We start from the raw sequence: 24,603 nt of genomic DNA, 5'->3' as shown, positions 1-24,603 counted from the left end.
TAAGTGTGGAGGCCATAATGCATGAGGTTTTAAAAGTGTGTTAAACCCGGAAAGTGTGTGTTGTGAAAGGTGATGGTGACACACACATTAATCAAATCAGGAAGAACTATTCCTGAATACATTAAATTGTTTTCTTAATTAAATTGCTATAGTCGGATCGTGCTTCTGTTTTTTTTGCACTGAACTGAAAAGAAATGGTAGTTGTAGCTGTCGATTCACCTACCTGATCCAACTGAGATCTAACTGTTCAGTATTTGTCCCTCTAACTAATTGGTGTTTGACACTTCTGATCTATGCGGAGGAAAATACAGATATTCCAAAACCCACAATCATGTGAAGTGTTTTTTCATTGTCACCTGCCAATTGCGAATGGTTTATCATATCGCGCCTGCTGCCTAATTTGAACACCATTCCCAAGGGATTGTTTATTCAGTTGAAAAGAAAAGAAAGACTAATTGAACTGCACGGGCTGCAGTCAGCAGCGAGTTAGTGTTGCACAGCTATTCCACACCTGAGAGGAAGTGTTAAGAAAAATTTAATTGTATTCCCATTTCAGCTGTCAGTATAAAGGAGGAATAATTTGCCAGCCAGCTGACTGTGAGACAGGTGAAATTGAATGTTCAGGCTTTGAGAGTGAACTTGAGGTATAATCTTAGCATCCAACCAGAAAATACTAATCCTCATGAGGAGCGCCTGAGCATGTTCGTCACCAAAATCCAAAGCATGCGCCAAATGGGGAACAATCGGTGACAGCATTCACCTCGATTAAAGGCTTTCTCCGAACTGCTTTAGATAGCAAGAGCTGTGAAACTTTTTCCCATTGTCCTCTGCCTATCAACACAGAGGCTGGTGCAAATGCAAATCCAACACAAACAACCACTCAAAGCTCAAGTGTGAGCTTAATTAGCTTCAGGGTGCAGGTTTGTTGTACAAAAACATAAAGAGCGAGACATTGATCAAGGGAAGGGCTGGCAAAAGATAAAGCGCCAAGAGAGTTAGGCAACCTGATTTGTGCTTAATTAAAAGTAAAAGGTTTATCCTTGCAGACGTCTGCTGCCGGTCTCCAAAGGCCACTCCAATTACAGAGTGAGACAAAAGGAGCGAGTCCTGCATATCCAGATTGGTCAGAAGTGAGACACAGAGCGACAGCCAGGCCACGTTTAATTTCGGAGGTTGTTCAATGTGTGTAGATAACATATGGGAATGTGCTCGTTTGGATGTGTGTGGTTTCACATGCGACTCGGTCTCAACAAGTCTTCCATCTGTGAGTAAGTGCATGGTCAGCAGGGAGAGGCAGGATATGATTTTCCAGTCTATGAAGATGTGTGTGTGTGTGTGTGTGTGTGTGTGTGTGTGTGTGTGTGTGTGTGTGTGTGTGTGTGTGTGTGTGTGTGTGTGTGTGTGTGTGTGTGTGTGTGTGTGTGTGTGTGTGTGTGTGTGCGTGTGTTTGAGAGCGAGTGTGCCGGTGGAGAAGGAAAGACAGGGGGGAGGTTGAAGGAGGGCGTCCCTCTGATGGTCCCTCCCCAGCCCTGCCCCTTCACATCGAGGAGTATCCTGTAGCAGGTCCCAAAACTGGAAACTCATTCAGTCCCTTCTGAATGGAGTGTGTTTGACGTGGAGAGTGGAGGACTTTAACTTTGAGCGAAGAAAAGATGAGAGCCCTGCATTCGGTCCTTGCCGGCGCCTTCCTGACCCTGTTCTGCTGCCTCCCCAGCCCCGGTCATGGAGGTAAGTGCTACAGCAGATCACACTGTTAGTGTCCTGGATTACACCACCACCACCACCCCTTTCCACCCACCACCACTCCCTTCTGCTCCCCTTCTGTCAGAGATGCACGAGAGGAGATCAGATTCACTGGCTTCCCTTGTGCGTAAATCAAAAGCAGGACAGGCTGATGTGTTAATGCCTCCAAACTCCAGCTCAACTAACTTCATGCTACTCTAAGAAAGTTTATTAGTAACTCCCCTTTAGACTTTCTTTCTCCATGTTTTATTTTCCTATTTGCTCCTGCAGAGCACATGCCATTCATTCTGGAGAAACATTCCCTTTCTCAGATGAAACTCAATCCACTGGGGAAATAGAGATGTGCCACAAGCTGACCTCAGTCCAGAGTCTGAGACAACATCTGTCAGTCTCACATCTCATGCTTCTTTTTTTTTTCTTTTTTCTTTTAACTTTCATGTCCGTGCCCCAGCTGAATGTGTGAGCGCATTTACCTTGAGAATGTTTGCACTGAGAAACTTGTTGCCAAAAGGCAGGAGGCAGTGAAGTCGAAGCCCTCGGAGCTCAGGTCCCTCTGCCGGCAGCAATGAATGGCTCTTTCACAGAGAGGTGCATGGTGGCAGTCAGAGCTGCTCCTCACCCGCCCAGGGAGGAGAGATGAAAGTGAGGAGGAAAGAGAGAGAGAGCGAGTGAGGAGCTACTAAAAGCATGAGAGAGGCAGTGTGAGGTTGCTGCCGGGATGGTCGAGGCCCATACAATGGTCCCATAGACTATCAAGGCAGAGCTGCAGATAAACGCTCCGTGAGATGATATGACGCAACGGTGCTTCGTCTTTTCATTTGCACAAGTACAGTTTGTGTGGGAAGTACAGTGTTCTGCATGTGGATGGGAAAATACAGTCTCTCCGAGCAGCAGCTCCACCAGCTCACCTCAGCATGAAATTGTACATATGGCAAGTTGGCAGATTCAGCCTTGGATTCAGAGCAGCTGTTGATACCCCCGCCCCACCTCCTTTTCAGATCTTCAGACTCTCACAAATTCCATTCCAATTAAGTCTGGGCAAAACCTCTCCATGAGTGTCTCTTTGGCAGCTAAAGTGAAAAACTGTCTCTTGATGTGAACACAGGACTACCTACTGCTGTTGTTTTAATGGCAGTGAATCAAAGCTGAACCGGGGAGCAGGTTGGTGCTGCTTCACTGTGATCAATTCACCGCCGAGCATTAAAAAAAAAAAAAGAAGTCCTTTTTACTGCTAACTTGCCAAAAGATTAGCAGTACCCTCAGCAAACAAGGAATTCATGGTGGTTGCATATGGAGTGTCTTTATCAACATACACAATTAGCACTGAGTGGTTAAACGATGCATTCGATGCAATTTCCCACGTATCTAAGATCAAATGTTCCCTCAATCAACATGATGGCAGGGAAAGCTGTACCGTGGAACAATCCCTCCTCATTTAATTATCTGCTGGCACGGTCGCCACCGCCTCGGTGTGAACAATATTCACCCACTGACCCATGAGAGCTAAATGCTAATGTTGACCAGATGTAGCAAGTCGCTGATTAGATTTTGGCCTCCGCAAAGCGCCTGCCACAAGCTGTTGGGGGACTCTTCCACAGGCTACAGAGAAAGCTCACAGAGGGTTCTTATTTCTTCCTCTTGTTTACATCTTCAAATGCCACGGGCCAAAGCGCCCCAGGCGCCCAGGTCTTCTGGTTGAAGGGACAAATTCTATCCCATATGTACCATTTCAAAGACACCCAAATACAGTTAAAAGCTATTTGTCTTGAATGTTAGTGTTGATATAGTTGTAGAAAACAACTTACTGAGATATATCAAAGATGTTTCAACCTAAAAGTAACCTTCACAGGTTGTAATATCTTGAACACCTTGGATATTTATTATTAAAAACTCAATGACCGTTTGATTTTGTTGACATTGATCAACCATCATTGTGAATTTGATCACTCAAGCTGTAATAATGGTAATATTGGAATCATCGGCATTTCATGTTCAGTGTTGGCACCACGAGCAGAGCTGTGGTGAGCCGTCTTTCACATTTTTCTGCAATATATTTAGCCCTGAGTCACTGTAACCAACACAACCCTGTTACTCACACTCTCATAAGAAGACTTAAGTTTTTGTTCCTCATTCATTTGACCAGATTTTCAATGTTGCATGACTCAGCTGGCATGTATTAATGGGCTTAGTTAATTTTAACTTTTTTTTTTTTTTTTACGGTTGATTGCAGGATTAACAGATATTTTTTCAAACCATATATTGCTTAATCGCTTAATGGACTTGATGAGCCTTTCTAATGAACTCTCATGTTCTTCTGTGTAGGTTTTCTCCAAGTATTCTACTTTGTTCCTTCAGTCCAAAAACATATCTAATGCGAAATGGTGACGAGATTGCTCTTAAGTGTGAATATGTTATTGTTTGTCGAATGATGTGTCATGATGTCCATTTCAATCTAAATCTTCCTTGAATTGTGGCATTGCTTTATTGTACCTCCTTCCATATGCAAAACGTCTCCGCTTAGGAGCGTCTTGCACAGTATAGTGATTACACCTAGTACACGGAAGCTGCATGGGTTTTCTTTGGTGGTGCAACCTTCCAATTTCCCATCAATCACCACTGTGTTTTATCTACCCACATAGCACAGAAGCCTAACTACTATCTTCAATCCTTTAATTTTGCTTGTAAATCCCGAGAATTCACAGAAAGCTCAGATTTGTATTTTTGACATCCAGGGCACATATTCTGGTATTCATGCTCATAGACCAGTCTTCTGGTGGTGTTTTACAAACCCTGATTTTCCACTGCACCTATAAACAACATTATTAGCTTTCACCTATTTCAGATCATGTTCATAAGTGGCTGTAATGTCACGTCTGGCGTCTCTTTTGGGGTTGAAAACTGACGACCAGCTTCTGCACCCAGGAGTCATGTGAGAGCTCTTTTATAAAAGCGAAGGATGTTCACTTTATCACGGCTTGATCTGAAATTGGACATGACACGTCCCTGCGCAGAGGCTTTCATCCGCCCTGTATCTCTCCAGCGGGAGACAAGGCCGCCTCCTAACCACTGCTTTACCAAAGTTTGGGAAAATTGGGAGAAGCAGTAGTTATTTCCAAACCGTAAATTGCTCTCGGGTGCATGCATGTTGTTTGCTTGGCCTGGTACCCTGGTAATGCACACACAAAAGTTTGATGTTGGTAGATAAATCTGACTTGTTGCTATGTTTTCCTAAGGAAGACACATCTACTGCCACGCCCAGTGTGACATGTTAGTCACTTTACTTTCTTACCCCGTGATGAACCTTCCCACTGTCTCCTTTTCGAATGCTGTCTTTGTTTTGTTCTGATGTTTTGGTGTTTCTACAATACAAATACACGCAGAGAGATGAAGAAAAGTAGGGCAAGGAAAAAAATAAACCTCTACTGGCAGAACCAATGCTGTGTGAAAAACACCACCAATATGTCTAATCTGAAATTAGATGAATGCGCTTTGATTAAATTACCATATACCTAATTGTGGATGCTTGTCCTAAATTGCTCAAATAACAAATAATATGACAAAGCAGCCACTACAAACAATATGAAATGTTTTATGCACATTTGTGTGTTTTGGAGATCCCCTGCACTTGAATGTGTTTGCATTTTTAATTGTGAGGCTTAACGGAGGGATTTGCATCCGGAGACTGCACGCAGGCCCGCCATCGACCCTCGAGTGCACCGTCACCATGGTAACAAGGAAGGAAGGAAAAAAAAAACATGGGATTTGTGTTCACTTTGTGAAGTGTCCGTGTACAAGGCCTCAACGTGTTGCTGGAGAGCTGGCAGTAAAGGATACCGTGAATCCGAGTGTCTGCGTGGAAGATTAATAAATCCAATATTTACATTGGGAAATTGATGAGATTAGTGTTGTGCTGGTCGCATCGAGGGTCCCGCAGACACACTGCGTAACCCTCCCCTCACCTTTCAGTCTAAACACAAATGCAGTGTTAGGACAGAACAGAAACGTGGCTTTTGGAGGAAATCCAAACAAGAAAAATCTGAGTGTTTATAAATGCAGTGCAGAATTCGCTGCTGCTCGTCTGCTTTCGCTCTACAGGAATCCCCCCCCCCACATGTCACAGGTCCAAAAACTAAGTGGTGTTCACTTTAGCTTCCTGGCTCTTCTATTATCCTCATTTACACAGAATCTGACAGATATCTTCTTTACACTTGAGGCAACATTAGAGGGCTCAACATTGGCAGTGTCTTTTATGCCATCTTCCTCTTACTTTACAAAGAAATCTGTATAAAGTAAAAGAAATTTCAATATCATACATATTTTTGGAGCTGAATGTCATTTTGTAGCAAAAACTAATGTAATGACAGCCAATAACATGACGCTTTTGTTCATTTTAAACGTGATGAAGCCAATAATGTAAAGACTTTGCAGTAACGTGGGACACAGTAGGTGTTGAGATAAGTGCTCCGTTATTCAAAGGCAGGGACACCCAAGGAACACAGAAAAACAACTGAATCCCAGAGAACACAGGCAATATATCCCAGAGATCTGGTGAAAGAACAAAGTTAACACAGGGACAAAAGCACAGGCAGCAAGACAGAGAACTGAAGCCTGACTAGTGCAGCCACCAGGTGCAGACAATCACACACTCAGCCACAGGTGAAAGACATCTGGGAAGGGAACAGCAATCAGACACCTGGAGGGGAAGTCAAGGAGCCTGAAATAAGAGACAGCGGGAGACTTAAAACTAAACTAGAAAACAGACAAGACAGAAAATGTGCGCCGTTACAGAATGAATGGCGACAGTGGGAAAACATCACAGTCATAAGCGCTGCATAATATGCATCCTCTATGAATGATTATAATTATGCCATCCACTGTAGCTTTACACTATTGGCTGCAGTTATTACATTCAAATATAGTTTGACAGTATTATACAGTACGGACAGTATGCTTTCCCGAGTGCATTACGAAGCAGTGTTGCAATTCCCTCTGTTTCACACCCTCATACAGAGACAGAGACTAAATATTAATTTTAAATAAAATGGGCAGTCAATACTTTTAATTGTCTATAAATCTCTAAAGCAGCCACACATTATATACTGTAGTGAAATATGTTTGCAAAGGTAGTAGGAACATTTTTTTGGACAACTCACCCCAACCTCCCCCATAGATTTGCTGCTCACTTGTACTCCGATTAATCCCTTAATTGAACAGAAATTATTACTTCTCATCCAAACAGTATGTCTGGAAGTAGACTCTTGAGGTTGTCTTTTCTGCAGAACAAGTGCCGTTCATACTTTGAAGACACTCCGCTCACTGACAAGTGAGCTGCTTTCCAAAATGGAAATGAGACCCTTCTAACATCTCTGAGCATGGGATACAATCAATATTGATAATGTTGCTCATATGATATAACCTCCCTCACTCCTGCCTGCCTGATGTTTCATCCTTCCACTTTCAGAGAGAAAGTTTCAGTGAGTCATGTTTTATTAGGCGTTTCTTCTTCTTCTTCTTCTTCTTCTTCTTCTTCTTCTTCTTCTTCTTCTTCTTCTTCTTCTTCTTCTTCTTCTTCTTCTTCTATTTTGGTGAGCGTATTATGACCCCAGGCAAACATTATTGCAAGAATCCAAAGTTAGCTGCATTGGCAACCTGCCCTGTCCAGCTTATTCTCTTTCTGTAACTTCTTGTTACTACAGACAAGAAATCAGATTTGACCTGAAGTTACAAAGTGGAGTACAGCGTGTCTACCCTGTCATTACAGTGTCGAGCCCATAATGGTCTTGTTAGAGGTTTGATTCCTCTGACAGCAATAGGTCCAGTCAAGGTGTCCTTGAGCAAGTCTAAATCCAGCAGTTCATTCATAGATGAACTGCCACGGTCGGACAAGCAAGTCAGCTCCAGCCTGGAATTATAAAATGCACGAAAAGCCCCTCAGAAAAAAAGATGTTCTGTCCATTTTAACCACTCCTTTACTCAACTTCATCTCACGGAGTCAGCCAAAGCTGTTTTTAGAGTTCTGGAGACCTGGAGAGAGAAAAAAAAATGCTGGGGAACAAACCAAGATTTGTCAAAACACAAAGGTGAATTGAGTTTTTCGTTAATGACCTTGAATGCATCATGAGTGCTGAATATCATCCGTACATTCATTATTTGCAGTGTTAATCGCAAAGTCTTTCTTGAATCAACAAATACTCAACTTGATTTCTTCTTTTTGTGTGAACTTTAGGTAACAGCAAGATTAAGTGACTAAGTGATTAAGGGAAAATTCAGAAGTCTTGCTCTTTTTTAACCCAATCCTTAGAACCGATACGTTCAGATTTCAACAGGTCTACACAGAGTTAAAGTATTTACCAAGTCTGCAACAGTCTTCTGGAAAAAATACTGTAAACTTGTTTTACTTTCCACAATAACTTGGGCCATCCTCACGGCAAGGCTCACATCTGCCTGGGGCTTACAAACCCTTAGCAATCCGACCACCTCAAGGCCATGGTTAATTCAATAAGGCATGGTGTAGTACGGCTGAATCTAACACAGTATAGCCAGAGCATTATGACAACTTCAGTCTTTGCTTTGGAGTAAAAGTAGAAGTAGATTCAGGTCATTTTAATTTAATTTACTTAAATTACAAAATGGATGTCTTCTTAATGTTCAAGCTCTGATCAGCAAAAACAAATATGGACACAAACTAATGTGTATGCAGCTCAAAGAGATGTGACAGGATGCCGATAGCACATTTCCTGCCCAAAGGAGGCAGAGTCTGTTAATTGCACGCTGCCTTACGGGTATCTTTAACCCCGGTCTGATCATCTGACTGCCCATGGTTTTTTGTTCTGTCGTATTTCTTTCACAATGAGATGTCATCTGTTCTGCACATTTGAAACAAATGTTGAGTGCAAAGACCTAATTGCTGGTATGGTGGGTATGAAGGCTGTATCCAAATCAGAATCATCTTTTAAAAAGGCACAATGAACCTATCAAGCTGTCCTTCACAGGGTTTTAGCAGATGTGCTGGATCAAGAGTAAGAGAGAAGCGTTGCCTTCATTCTGAATGCGTCGCTGACAGTGAGCACTCAGAGGCTTCAAAAGCACATATCATAGCTCAGTTTATTCTCATTGTGATGCAAGAACACAGAAAAAAAAACCAAAAGCAGTCCCTCGCCTTAAGGACTTCAGACTCCCGTGGCAGATGATCTTTCCCACATTGCTCTCTTTGAGGTTGCTGGCTGTCAATGGCAGGCTGCTCGGATTATATTCTGGGGCTATGATCTGCTTAGAGCGGGCAGACAGCCCACACACAGGCCTCATTTAGCTCTGCGTATGTACACAAAGGGGTTTCTGTACACAAACACTGAACCAGATTCTGTTCCTAGGTGGAAGGTCAGAGGCCATCTCATGGTGGCCTCTTGTGTTGTTTTAACCCCTTTCACGTCAATCAGATAGATTTGTGGAAGGGGATTTTTTATTTTTTTTTCCCCCTTGTTGTTTCTTGCATCAGTTTAGGGACGGATGGTTTACTCCCAGATTCCGAGTCTGTAAGTGGCAATTTGGGATCTGAAATTGTTGTGATTACCTTGTTGCCTTGCAATTTTAGGCAATTGCTTGGACACAGTCTTACCTACAGCAGGGGGTTATACAGTCTCTGCATGGGTGAACAAGGAAAACACTCCAAGTTTACCTCAAAGCACTTTTTGCAATGCTACACAGATTATTCTGGACTATTTTGGAACACGGTAGGCAAAATTGATGTGACCAGATGCTACTGGGAATATTGCGAAGGCATGAAGTCCTACAACACAGTAAAACCAACAACTCATGATTAATAAGCACCTCTTAAAATGTATTGCTGATATATTCCTTTCTGTTGTTGACTCCACAATTCTTTAACAGTGATGGTAATGATGCTTTATTGTCACATGTGGCGTAATAAAATGTGTTATATTCTACATCCGGTGGCTGTAATCGTTTGTTTGCTCTATGTATTGAAAAGGTTCTGTCCTTTATATGGGAACGAGTCCATGTGCAAAATGAGGTCACGTCCATAAACACTGAGAGTTGGAATTCCAGCAGCACAACTGAATAATATATTAACATATCCACTGCTATAATAAACCATAAAGAACATAAATATACCAGTGAGATTACATAGTAAATGGACGAGACTTTTTCTTTTCCAAAATGCCACAGCAGTTCCAAATCACATTTGGGTTTTTTTTTTGTTTAGTTTTTTATTATGCCATGTAAAATGCAGCAAAGAGAATGGTGTGGCCAAAGAATTTCTCCTCGTACACTTGCACAAAGTTTGTGGAGGTGTACTTTGCAGGCAGGTGTGTTGTTCCAGTCATCTTAGAGATGTTGCCACAGTTCCTCTGAGGACTCCTCGGTATCTTCTGTCTCTTCGGGGAAACACATACGGACTCTGAGACATTGAGGTCAGATCATCAAAAGCAGGACTTTGAAAAAACAAGTTATTTCTTTCATGCTGATTTTGGCGATGAAGACCTGATGTACACAAAAGCCAGTTTGAGATGACAGACAGGGCCTGAGTGAGAGTAGTGGCAAGTAAAAATGCAAAATGATGGGCATGCCAAAGTAAAATAGACCTGTTGGTAGCAGGTCACAGAAACAGCTAAAAGTAATGGACAAATAGCATTTTTTACAATAAGTGACAGCTTACAAGATATAAATAGTGAATTCATGCTCGTGTAGATTTTACTTCCTCTCTTATAGCCATTGTGATATTTCAGGCAGGACAGAAGTGGTGGGTAAACCAGCATTGCCAGCTGTAGACAAATCCAACAGTAAATGCTGGGAAAGTGTCGGGGATGATGTATGTCCTTGGCAGAAAGCTTACAACCCAAGTGGTGTAGATTAGATTTGACTCATGTTTTGTTTTTTGTTTTTTAGTATCTTGGGAGTTGAAGCAGCAGGATATATGTAGACAGGAAAAAAGATGAATGCTGATTATTAAACGTTATGAATGCCTAACTATTCATATCGTAAATAAGGGTTTTTAAAAAAGAAAGTGCAAAATGAAGCCCCTCAAAAACACCACAGTGACAGCACGATGTGCATTAGCATGAGGGTACCTGTAGGCTGAGACCTGAAGTGGCACATTTGTAGTCAAAGTGTGTTATGACCCTGAGAGAAGCAGGCTTATATCCTCACCCCAGTGCAGTGACTGAACTGTGTGTTTATTTTTGATAAGAGCTGTTGGGGAGTTTAGTGCCCAAAAAATGAAAACTCCAGAGAAAATTCTCATCACCACAGAACTGCCAAGTTTTCAATAAGCAGGAATTATGCATGACCAGATGTCTCGATACGAGCAGCCTCTGTGGGGTTTTTTCCTTTTTTTTTAAATGTTTTTATTTTAAAGAGAATAGTCTGTTTTATCATTTGACAGAAGAGAAATCCATTCTGTTCTGGCTGCCATTGTTTCTCTTATCCAATGAAAATAAATTATAAGGAAAATGAATAACAAAAAGTCTTCTTACCCTAAAGGGCTTTAATGGAATTAGTCAGTCTGACTCCCGATTTCTCATCTGCAAATCGTTTCCTTCCTGTTTATCATCTCCTGATATCAACTGATATCTTACATCGCCATGTGATGTAAATTAATGTCCATATTTGATTTAGGGAACAATGCTTGCCTTGTTGAACATGCTCGACAGCGTGTGGCTCACATGTCCCGTTCAGACGCAGACTGTGGTGTAACAAAAAGGACTGGAAAAGCAGCGTGAATCATGAGAAAAGTTTCCACAGTTTGGGCTGAATCATCGGAGACGTGTTGGGAAAAGCCGTTGGTCTCCACTCCAACATCTGGAGCTGGCTCAGTCAGTTGCAAGCGACCGGGGAGCCGTGGGCTTTCATCAGATTGTGTCCCCCTGCTTCTCTTTCCTAATATAGACAAAAAACAACTCCCCAGAAAGAATGTCAGTGTGTCGCAATTAGTCTGAAAGAATTCTCCATGTTCTTTCTTGCTATTCACTGTTAAAGCAGACAGAAAGACTGCATTGTGCAAAGATATGAGCATTTCCCTTTGGTAAATCTACAACTCTTGGAAATTCAAATCGCTCATTCCATAGTCACCCCAGATTTAGTATATTAAAATATTCCAACACTTAAAAACAACTGTGTCAAACATACAACCCACAACTAGCTCACCAGGTGGTCCAATCTGCTCCAACGGACTATAACGGCACAAATACCGGGGACCAAACAGCATGACTCATGCACGAGGCGTTCAGTAAAAGAAGAGTGTTTATTGTCCACAATAACCAGAGGTTCAAAACACAGGCAAGCCAATAACAACGTATAAGAGGGCGAGAAAAGAGTGAAAAGAAGTAACAAGAAAAGATCCAAAACCATGAAGGTAAAGGTGCACTCGGGAACGTTGGGTCAAGATGAAGTGGCGCGCATTAACTCACAATGAGTAATATATACAAGGGTGGTTCACACAGGTGAATCACAGGGGCGGGGCTGAGGAAGGCTCAAGGGCAGGAAGTCATAACAACCGAGTCCAAGAGGCGACAAGGATAGACATCCATCCAACAACTCATCGTCTATACTGCTTTATCCAGCTCTGGGTAAAGGGCGCTGGTCAATATATATGGTATGGTCAATGGCAGGTTACACCTGGACGGATCACCATTCAATAGCTCAACCAACAGACTACCACACACTCACATCCACATCTACAGACGATGTAGGGTAACCTTTTAAGTGAGAGTTGCACTATGTTTGTGAAAATACTTGACATAATACAGCACTGAAACCTAAACCAGAACAGCAGATGGTAACATTGGCAAAGCTATGTTAGCTATCTCACTGGTAGCAAAAGTTGAATTAGCACAAATCCATACTGTGTTGGTGAGTTCGTGAAAATATGCGGTAGCCTGCAGAAATTGTGCAGCCAAGTTACCAACAGTCTAGAAGAAAAGAAAAGGAAAATGTAAGTAAATGTGTACATTTTCAGAATTGTTTCAAATTGTTATCATTCATACGTTGATACTGAGCTGCAGAATGTACCTGCCTAAAAAAAAGGAGTTTGCTTTAAACCGTCTTTAAGCTTCATGTGTGAGGTTTTCATTGAGTCCGGGATTGTTTGGTTCGCACAATCCCCCGGAGGCCTAAGGATGTTGATTTTTACTAGTCCGGCAGTGGTAACTTGCACATGAAAATGACTCACTATCTTAAATATAGAGCGCTTCAGTGCGGGTGAGGGGACTCCCTCCAGCCCAGAGGATGTATGACTCACAAGCACAAGGCCACAGTGGTTCATCATGAGACTTCAGACTCCAGACTAATAGGTTTTGTTCTTCTAATTAGTTTTACACTTGGAGTTGGTATTAACCTTTGCTCCCAAACAACAACATTGAGCTTTAGTTACAATGTGCTGCGATACGAGGGCGTCGGGGGAGAAATAAGATATTTCCATTTGGTGTATTTTGGTTGCAGGCAAAAAAGATTCTGGCAAACACACCTGGCACCTGATGGATGACTTTGGTAAAATACAGCGTAATCTTGCTTTATTTTCCACACCGATGACTTCCAGTGAAGTAAAATAGATGACTACTCATTTTACATCACTATGGTGAATCTTGTGCTCGATCACAACACAGCTGCAGAAAGCAGTGTTTGCGAGGGCTGCTTTTTCTAAACACTTGTCGTTAGGACTCGTCGAATCCAGCTCCCGTACGACTGAAAACCTTCATCAACACCACCGAGGGACCATGAAGCACTCTGAGTAGTTTCAAGCCAGACATCCTCATTACAGGCTGGGTTCAGACAGAAATAATGGAGCTGGGGATAGCACCGGGCCCGGGATCTGGCAGATGACTTTTCTGGAATAGCATACTCCAGATAAATATAGCCAGACGGTAGAACTAACAAAAGAGCGCGTTGCTTCACATGAGGTTGACGAAAGAAGGGAAGGGAGGAGGAAAGGGTATCCAGGGTGGGGATCGGGTGCATGTGTGTGTTTGTGGCTGAGTTTATGTGTGCGTGTGCATGTGAGGGCGTGCAGCCTTCACGCACTGCGGTTCACACAGATCCCTGTGTTAGAGGACCAGGGCGAATGTCGTCATCCTGCCAGTTACGAAGGCTTAAAATAACCGGAGGAAATAATGTGTCCCATGAAGTTTGGTTTGAGCGGCTGTGCGGCCGCCTGCAGTAGCATGAAGCAGAGAACAGCTGCACAGTGGAGCTAAAACACACGTCATCACGTTGCCAAGTCACACAACCGACCTCCTTGTGCAGTCATGAGTTGAAGCTTTCACACAGCCACACCAAAACAGGGGCTGAAATCCTCGACATGGTTTCAGAGAATATCGTGTGACAACGGGAAGAAACTCTGTTGCAAAGTGAATTTCATTGTATATCGTCTGTGGGATTTGAAAACTCTTGGACATTTGTATTGTATCTAGAAAATTCTCATTTGTGTCCATATACTAGTCATAGTCAGGACTTTTCATTATAGAACCACGGGCTAAATTCACCAGTCTGTCACACATTTTATGAGAATCCAACCAATCTAGCAGTTTAAGGTTTGAAACCATGTTTAGTCTGACAGTAACATTTGAAAAGCTGCCCCTTTACTCATACTTTGGCGATGTTCCAATATGTTCAGGTACATAGAAATAAGATGTAAATCTTCAGCTTTACATCATCTCATTAGACTATATAGATTGTATAGCTATAGGCCTGGCCATCCCTGCATTATGTTTATTACAGCAAGGTTAGTCTTTGTTTTGTGTTATGCCAACTACACCCTGTGTGACTTTAGCAATCTTAAAAAGTTCACAGCGAGCTACACCGGCGACATGAATCTAATAAACTTTGGGCTCGACATGAAGTTGGCAGTGTGCAGATTGCATGAGGAATGATGTATGTGAGTCAACGTAATTGTGTAAGAATAAAATGTCATAAGCATGCGCCATCCATTCACAAAAAAGAAACTGCGAAGCATGAACTGACACCTTACCCTTGTGGAATTTATGCATTTGAAGAGAAATCTCCCAAAAGTTTTTAATTATTTTATCCCACATACATTGTTTTGAAGAGTTTTTCCATTGTAGCCATAAAGCATCTATTTGGGTTTAGCACCAGTGTAATGCCGGTCAGAACTTCTTTTCATACGGCATTTCTATTGGTTAGTTATTTAATGTAGGTCGCAGCAGCACGATCACCCCAACTTTTTGACAGCCAGAATTTTATCACAGGTTGTCTTTGGTTGCAAGACAATGACAACAGCCGATTTAGAGCCAAGACCAAAAGATATCACCATGATTTTCTCACGAATGTAATCTTTCATCTGGGATGGCCGAAAATCGCAGTGTGACTTTCAAACCAGTCCACAAAACCACTGCTGTAACATCAATACCAGGACTGTAACAGAATGGTGACAGAGAGAGAGAGAGAAAGACTCAAAAAAACAAGTTTACTTGATTCTTCTGTTCTGGATACGCATATACTGTGATAGAGGGGGAGATTCTGTTGTGCAAACCTATGACAAGCTCAGTCACGTCTGTAGCACGAACACAACCTGTTAATCCACAGGTTTTGTGTTGTTACTTTACTTTTTCTCATGTTCATGGTTGCCATAACGATGATGCCACTGTTGTTACTCTGCGACACTTTAATTAAGAGACACTAAATATTTCTCAGCCTGTATACAAATTGTCTTCTGGCTCTAACAAACAAAGGCTTGAAAATGTTCCTGAGTACAGGTGTTGTATGTACTGCCACTAGAGGACACCTAAACTTTAACCATCTCCCTACAAGAAGCAGTGGATCCCTATTACTCTATATCTTATAGAAACTGATGAACAACCATCCAGTCAGCATGGTATCATTCAAATCTGACAACCTTCAGTTTCTTTGTTGATGATGTGTTATTGTGATACAGCATCACATTTTCAACAGTTCATGACATTTAACTCAACAATTAACTAACACTTATATTTCAACATGACTAATTTTCACTTGTTAACCCTTTATATAACCGTTACCTGCTAAATCACATGCATCCTCAGTTTCACAACTCACACATGGGAGATTTGGTTTACATTTCATGATATTTAGAGAGGCCAAACTTGAAAATGATTACATGCATGAATAAGGAAAGAAAGAAAGTAAATATTTCATTTCCTCTGCCATTGGGATAGAAAGAATAAATACTTGAGGGGAAAAAAAAAACTATTCTGACTGACGACAGCAGCTGAAAGCACAGAAGTCAACACATGATCAGCCAAACCAAGGGAAAAAAAAGAAGAAGATGACAGGAGGGATCATGATGCATACAGAGCAACCAGCGACTTTGTGTCCAAGTATGCAATCTGATGCACCATATTGTGTCAGACTGAGCCATGGGAATAGGTCTCTGGGGAATGTGAGGACACACAACAGGGAAGCTGGCCATGTGTGACCTCCTGAACATCCTGTCCCTTTACAGCCAAAAAGCCCATTCCCAAGTTTCTTCTCAGCTCAAATCTCTAAACTTGGTTCAGTTCAGTTTATTCATCTTAATTGCGACGCGTTCACGGTGGTTTTTAGTGTCCGCTTGAGGGTGAAGCATACAGTTAGTTTGAACATAACAGAGACGAAACTACAACAAGAAACCCTCCATTTTATGTCTTATAGAGAACCAATGACACAAATGACCCATCCAACAGCACTGTGGTCCAATTCTTGTTTAATAACCCTCAAAGGCTATAAAGCCAATCTGCAGTGAGAAAGAGCACTTTGTCACACATGACGGTACCAATAGCCATTGGATCACAATTAGCCTAAGGCCAGACTAGGGGGGGTAAACTGAATGGGCTTTTTCTGGTCGCCTCATTCTTTAATTCACATATATTTATCAGAACGTAGCTCCTGGTGGTTCTTTTATTCACTTTCAGGTAAACTTATGAACCAGAACCAACTCTGGGTGCAGTTTTGAGATTAGAAGCAAACAACTGATGGTGGAGGTTCTCTGGGTATTTAACGGCCTCACACACCACTGCCTCAGATCGAGCCTCCTTCTCAGTTTCAACATTAGGGCTACCTCCTCCTGTCACCATTGTAATTATTGTTGGCTTCCTCCTTCCCTCTATAAAACAACTCTACTCTCAATCTTGAAGTATAAAAGCAGGGGCGTTTACACCATTTGAAGCACACATATCAGTTTTCATGTGTCTGCACAACACAAAAGGGTTTAATTGTAAAGTGCAGTATGTTTAGTTCCTCTCAAAGTCTTCATTTAGTTTATGGACAGTACTACTTTAGGCCACTGCTTGTCTCAGTCTCAAGTCCCAAAAATATACTGTTTGTTGAGTATTGGTTAAAAAAAAGACCAAATTCATCATGTTTTCTATCCAGTTCTTTTTCAGTAGGTATCAAAACAGATAGTAAAGTCCTGACCGGCTATAGCTAAGTGCTTGCTTATATTAGCTTAGTGCTAGTAGCGCTTATCTAAGCTGTTTAAAATAGTGTTTAAGCTATTGTGGAAATGAGGTCAATTTAACAGTTTTACACAACACCAAACCCACTTTTGCAAACATTATTAAGTACTAGACATCATAAACTATATAGCAGTTATTGTTAAGAATCAGGTTTCAAAAGCTTGTTATTTTGTAAAAAATATAATAAATAAATGAAAAATTATCAAAATTCATTTTTTTGATAAATTTTCTCCGGTTACAACAGTTTCATCATCTTTGCTTTATCACAGAAGAAGATTGAGAGGTCACTTTAGGTCACTGTCTGTATAGAAAGTCCCCAAAATGTCTACAACATTGCATTTTTACACAATGGTAACTCAACAATAATCTTTTTAAGGGTTGATTTTAATAAACGTGTGATCATTGGTGAGGAATAAAATACACTTTTAATCCCTTTTATGTTGCAGTTTGAGTAAAACTGAGTGGCCGGCGGAGGGGAAACATGTCGAAGAGGGCATATGAGGTTTTACGTGCACAGGCTTTCACACTATGCCGGCAGAGAGTGAAAGAGAAGCCAGTGGTTCAAAATAGAAAGATATCCGAGAAAGTGTGGTCCTACTGTAAAACAGGAACACCTTCCTATTAATAGATTTCATTCCTATCTGAAAACCAAGAGAACTTCCACTGAGTGAAATTAATGTTTTCCACTCACTGAGCTCACATTATCAAACCAGACAGCACATGGGTTTGTTAAAGCTTGGATGGGTCCAGGCACAGAGTGTGATACAATCAATCAGAGCTAGAAAAATATGACAAAATCCCAAATATATATATGTATCTCCTGACATTTCCCACCAAAAAACTCAATATAACAAATCACCAAAGCTAGGAAGTCTCAGCAGCTGTTGCTGCAGTAAGAGAAGAATGTCATCCAACATGCAGCTACTTGCGAGGACAAATATTTTCCTGGCAAGTTCAAGTGGAATCAAACGGGCTCGCTGCTTTGCCAAATCGTGGATTTCACTTTGGGATGTAATTGAACACGGTTGTCGATGCTCGAGACAACTGCCTTTTATGTTCAAAAAGCTGTATGTTTTTCTCAAGCGTTCCTAAAACAAGTAAATAGAACTTATTGCGGTTATGTAGGACATATATGGACATATAAGGCCATTTATGAAATTCATTAGTGCGTGGCAAGTCTAACCAGAAGCAGGCCCACCTCAGCACATCGCTTCTGCTTTCAGCCTCAGCGAAATTATAGTATGTGCTTGTTAAACACATGTTGGCATTGCCGTTACCTTCCCTTTTCCTCAAATGAGACGCCTTCAGTCTCTCGTTACCAGCCGGCTTCTCTGCCGAGAAGCCAGCGCTTCCTCTCCAATAATGTCCTCCCAGTGTTTCAGTGGGAACGTTCGGGAACAGCAGAGCAGTTCGACGCCACACCTACAGAACTGAGCTGGAAAGGTGAACTTTAATGAAAACATGATTCAGTCGACGCTCTCTGGATAGTTCAGTTATTGCCAGGGAATGTTCAGCCATTACCTGACATCTGTCTCTGGGCATGCAGGTCAGCCTCCCTCCGCCTGTCAATGGGCCACATGGATACAGTGTGGGAGCTGATGTGGGGAATTAGCTTTGCAGTGCGGACCCGTAGGAATGAAAATGCAAAACAGATGCAATGACGGGTCAGTGGAGTTAAGTGAGCTTTTCCTGTTCTCTTCTAGACATATAGTCATAATAAAGTATGTATTTGGTATAAAAGTCTAAAAGGGTACCAGTTTATTTAAGACCCACTCGTCACATTTAAAGATGCTGATAGATTTTTTTTTAACATTGAGAACATTATTTATGTCTCTGGCCCTTTTGAGCTGGTAACAATCTGAACTGTGAGGTGATGATGTTACATATGTGCTAGAGATACAAGAGATTGCATTAATGTTTTGACTGATCTATTCCAGTACCGTACATGTTTCGAGGCAGAAATCCTTTAAAGTTAAATAATTATCGGGTTTTATAGGCACGCTACTCATGAGAGGACAAACTTACATGTTTCGAAAGGCGCTCACAAACTGAAAAAGCTGAAAAATCCTGGGAGAGGAAAACCTTTATGATGAACTTTCTGAGATATTGATCACAGTGAAACAAGTTAAAGAACACAATGCAATGCAATTTCATACATGTTCTGAGTTCAGCCAAAGAATCATGATATATGAGAACTGGAGGTACTGATTTAACACAAACGACGGCTACAGTTTGAGTGTGTTATAATCCTAAAGCAAAGTTTTTGATGATTGGCATCTTAATTTGACTAATTGAACGCAAAATTCCAATTGATAATGCTGTTGACTGGCATTCCTCATTGTAAGAATTATTATTGTGGGATGCAATGACGGCAGATAGGGGCCAAATGTGACTCATGCCTGGCCTATAAATTATGGGATCAAGATTGTAAACTAGAAGTTTTAATCCCATTGATGGCAGATTAATGTTGTTGGTCCCAGAGTGGCTGGGTTGGGGTTCACAGGGACAAACTTGCGCTAAATTAAAAACAGTAGGGAAACAATCTTAAAAACCAATAATTGGTATAGTGGTCTATGGTATAATTGCTTGTACATAGCAACAGTGCACAAACAAGATGTGCGTATTCTAAGTTTATATTTGCGCAAAACTACAAAGGAAGATTTCTTTCAGCTGAAAAAAGATTTGCAAAAAATGCATGCACATGTTAGCACTGTGCAACTCGGCTCCTCCCAGCAGTCATCGGAGGTTTGCTGGCCACTTCCAAGAGCTCCACGCGGTTTCTTAGTTTGATCAATCTCAGAAACCTCAGGCATCACCAACCTCTGGTTTTGTGAATCACTTCCTTTCCTTCATCTTCATTTTGAACAGCAAAAGTGGTGTGACTGCAGCGAAAATGTTGTTCTTAATGAAAGTGACTCCTTTTTCTAGGACCGCTCGCAGAGCAAATGTCAAACATTTAACCCCATCACTGGTGAGATTGTAAACTTCACCGAAAGTTCTTCTTTTTTTTTTTTTTTTTTTTTTTTGTTTACCTGTTGTTGTTTTTTCCCAATTACCTCCATGCTGTGGCTTCTAATGAACATTGCAGTCAATGGGGGGCTTCTAGCAGCACATCATCAGTGTTTTAGTCTTTTGACTGTCGTTGCAAAAGTTACCTGAAAGGAGTTACTGCAGTGTACGTAGGTACATGTTTCATCTAAAGCCCTTCCTGCCAATCCAATACACCCTCATTATCTGTGGCTGCTTTCCAAAGCAGCTGCATGGACGACAGAGGTTTTACCTTGACCGGAACGGGCCCCTTTTAAATGCAAGTCATAAACTATTGATGGTGGTCTACATCTGAACTCAATGCTGACTCTTGATTCGCTCCAGAATGAGGTCATTAGAAAAGAAAGTTAGTGCCCCCCTAAATAGTGTGTCTGCATGGAGGGGGAAGAGGAGTTGCTGCAACAGGCTGTTGTAGTGGATTTATGAATGAGGCTTTAACTGAGAGCAGGTGTTCGGTGTTACCCATGTAATACACTTTCTTCCTGTGAGACTCAAGGTGCAAAACAACAGTGTTTAGGGGAGAAGAAAAAAAAGAGCTCTTCTGCGCTGTTGGGAGAAATACAGATAAATAACTTTATCTGAGCCTCAGGGGAGCTGCAGTTCTCAAGTGGGCATGTGGTTCGACTTTCGTGAGTCGGTGTGAAGACATGAAGCACGCATTGTGCGAGGAGGATGCTGTGGTGGCGTGGAGGTTTTAGGACTGAGGCTGTGCCGTCCGCGGCTCCACCCTGCCTCACCCTTCTGAATCTGCTCTCCGCCGAGGGAGAGAGAGAGAAAGAAGCTTTTCAATACACGAGACGAAAAAAAAAAAAAAAAGCATTGACGTCCATTTTTTCCTTTTATATTAACAACCACAGCAGTCATGATTTTGGATCAGATAACAAAGACAGTTTGACTACTGCTCTGTGGCTAGAAAGCAGTTTCTCAATTAAAAGAGGCAGAGAGAGGGAACTTCATAAAACTAGCAGCCCCCGCATTCAGTTGTTGGCTTTTTTTTTCCCCCTCCACATTTCAACATGTTTTACAGAGCCAATCCCTAAAGGTTTCGTGGTCTCGTCCAATGACATTCCACTCAGCTCACTGATTTCTGCCTGTGTCCCAGAAGCACAAATAGCATCTAAAGCTTATTTATGAATGCATGTATGTGTGTGTGTGTGCGTGTGTGTAAAGCTGCATGGTTGCAGCGGCTTTACAGAACGTGTGTGTATTTGCTATCTTTTTTAGGAAAAACCACACTGGCGATCCGACATATTCTTCAACAAAATACGGACGGTCACCTCATTTGACACGAGAGTGTGGCGTGAGATTCACACACTCGACAACAAACGGACCATTGTGTCTCTGCGGCGTTGCTCATATCCACACGGTCGGTCTGGAAGCCCCGCAGTTAAGTGTGCTTATGAAAAAGCATCGCTCACACATTTCTGCAGTTCAGAGTTCTGCGTGAGTTTATTTCCACGGGTGCATCTGTAGAACATCTGAATGCCAGCTGGATGGTATCGAATGCCTTTGGCAGGATTATGGAGAATCAGTGCATTTCGGAGCAGTGTTCATTAGCAGTCACAAATATATGGGGCTGCTTTCGTTTGGCCTGTGGAATTCAATTCCTCAACCTCATTTAAATTCCAATAAACAACCATAAATATATTCATAACTAAAGGCCAGAACTCATTTACATTGGATTCACAGGACTGACGTTATGAATTTTGAAAAGCTGCAACATATGCTGTGTTACATGTGTGTGTTTGAGACCCATTATAATATCTAGGATGCAAACACTGGCGACACAGCTAATGGCTCAACCCAGAAAACTTTTGATTTCATAATAGCGTATAGAAGAAATGCGAGACCTTTGGATGAACTGCCTGCTCAGTGAGCAATCATTATTTTTATATGGAGGTATATTTTGTGTAATTTAGCCGATTTGCATGTGTCCAGCGCTGTACAATCTCTTACTTTGCATTGGCCATCACAAAGAAGGATTTCAACAGCCACAGAGCACCACAGGCATGAAGTTTCACATATATAATTTCCTCGTAGTTGGCTGGAATGATTGAAACGGGTTTTTTGTTGCAACATCCAGAAGCATCACGGTCCATTAGCTTTGGTTGACATCTGCAGCAGGAGAAAGAGTGAAAAGAAACAGTCCATCCTCCATCTGCTGCGTTGTCTGTCAGGACGAATCCGCCCTCCGTAGTTTAGTGCACGCCCCACGGCAGCTTCTCATTGAGCACGACTCTCGCCGTCAGCACCAACCACATCAGATCCGCCAGGCGGTTAAAAATAAAACACATTATTAAGGTCTCATGAAACGGTCGTCGCGCAGAAAGTGATGTTGTTGGAAATCAGACCAACACCCTGACGCTATGCCAAGGCGCTTCTGGTCAAACTGCAGATTAGAAGCAATCCAGAAGGAGCTCTTCCCCCCCCAAAAAAATAAATGTTTCTTGCCGCTCACCAGAAGAAGAAAAAAAACCCTCCTCCCACTGGGTACATTGCGTACTTTCTCTTTTGAGTCTTTCTTTCCATTTTGTCCTTTTCCTTTGCTGCACTTATTCAAGTGTTGGTTGGAGGAGGATTTTTTTTTTTTAAGGACACAAAGGCTCCTTTTACAGTAGCCTTCTGAAAATAAGTTTCTGTGCCATTTGTTTGGTTTGCTTTCTTTTGGAGTAGGGGGTAGACAGTTCCCTCCCCCCCCCCCCCCCCACACACTTTTTTTTGCATCAGTCACCCTTAAGTTTATATATGTTTTTTTTGTTTTTTTTTGAGTATTTCTACTCAATTCAAAACCACCTCAAAGCCTCGGCAAACGCAGTAAAACGAAGCATTCCATGTCATCAGCTACACAAAACAGTTGAGTTTCTTTTCTTCTTTTTTTTTTTTTCTAAACGTAATCCGCAATTTACTTTTCCAAAAGTTCCCACTACTCGCAACGGGACTCGGTTTACGACCGATCCAAAGCTCTGAAGTCATTTGCTGTCATTCTACACTGAGGCGGTGTGATGATTTTGGAAAACGCGTAGGTTCACGCGCTCTGAGTTGTCAAGAGTTGGCTTTTTGTGCGGCAGAGCCATGAAGGTTGATATATTCCAGGAATGGCAGGTGTGCGGAGGGGGTGAGGAGCCCTTCAAAGAGCTGGATTTTTTTCAACACTTAACCACACTCCGCTTCACATTCATGTCATTAGGCACATTCACGCTGGGGAGCCACTGCTGTTAAACTGCAGCTTACGTGTCTTGCTCAAGGGCACCTCCTTGGACCTCTTTTAGTGGGAGGAAATGGCATTAGCGCTCAAACCCCCCCCCCACAACCTCATATGGGGATTCAAACTGACGTCCCTGCAGTCATAAAACCCTCCTCTGTAACCTTCATGCCACAAGCACATGCATATGCTTAATCTGGAGGTCCTTTATCTGCATCAAAAGCTGTGCGTTTGTGTCTGTTTTTCGCCAGAGTGGATTGAATTGAGCGTATCTGTGGCTCATCGGGAGGATTCTCTTCTCTTCGGGAGATGGGAAATAGGGGATCCTTGTGTGTTTCTGCGTGAATGTGTGAGGTTTTTTTGTTCTTGTTGTTTTTATGTGTGTGGCCATCTGAAGCATGAAAACACAAGGATGAGTCACGCATTTTAAGTTTCTCACTTTCCCTGCTGCCAATACATTTGGTTTTGTTGTTATATTTTTATCCATATCTGCGTTCTTTGTGAGAAAACTTCTGAACTTAACTGCTTGCCAAGAAATATGAGTCAAATTTGAATATGATATAGACTTTAGTCATGTTCAAAAGTAAGTGCAGCTCCGGGAAATGTTTTTTTTAACATATGGTCAGACTCATAGCACTGACTTTTTCTAGTTACTCTCAAAACTTTGATTAAGAAAACACATTATTCTCACATCGTTAAACCTAAGAACAGCTGGTAAGTTAGAGAGTGGCGGTTTCCTAATTAAGCCCGTTTTTAATTTTTCTCTTCAATTGTGGACTGCAACTCTCACCATGATATCATTTATTATTCTGCTCGACAGATGCACATCTTTTCTCCTGTGCTCCGGTTTCCTTCCGCAGGCCAGTTGAGTTGAATGGTCTTTAAATTTCCCATTGACTTGAATCAAAGAGTGTTTGTCTTTGTCTTGTGATGGACGAGTAACCTGCTCGTCGTTTACCAAAACCGTCGCCCAGTCATGCGAAGCTGTGATCGTCCCCAGCTCGATAGACGATCCTTTAATAGTGTAGTAGTGATACAAAACATTTCCCCCAAATTTTGCAGTCTTTAATTGTTATTGACTGTTAAACTTTTTTTCCTGGTCGGTTTTCCTGACAGAGGCACTTTAAAATCAGCGATCAGAAGATTGTTTGGTGAAGGTATTTGTTAATG

General features: G+C 41.9%; 1 protein-coding gene across 1 annotated transcript in view; it reads left to right on the top strand.

Moving 5' to 3' along the window:
• The first annotated feature begins 1,578 nt into the window (after nucleotides 1-1,578).
• The window catches only part of cspg4 (chondroitin sulfate proteoglycan 4), an 80,423-nt gene continuing 57,398 nt past the window's right edge, over nucleotides 1,579-24,603 (top strand). The window contains exon 1 of the mRNA XM_080475975.1: nucleotides 1,579-1,728. Coding sequence (XP_080332101.1) covers nucleotides 1,653-1,728 — 76 coding nt within the window. The 5' untranslated portion in view covers nucleotides 1,579-1,652. The remainder of the gene's footprint in view (nucleotides 1,729-24,603) is intronic.

The sequence above is a fragment of the Lipophrys pholis genome (genome assembly GCF_963383615.2).
Source record: "Lipophrys pholis genome assembly, chromosome: 11".
NCBI lineage: Eukaryota > Metazoa > Chordata > Actinopteri > Blenniiformes > Blenniidae > Lipophrys > Lipophrys pholis.
The sequence above is the reverse complement of the archived record's forward strand: the minus strand, read 5'-3'. Positions and strand labels throughout refer to the sequence as shown.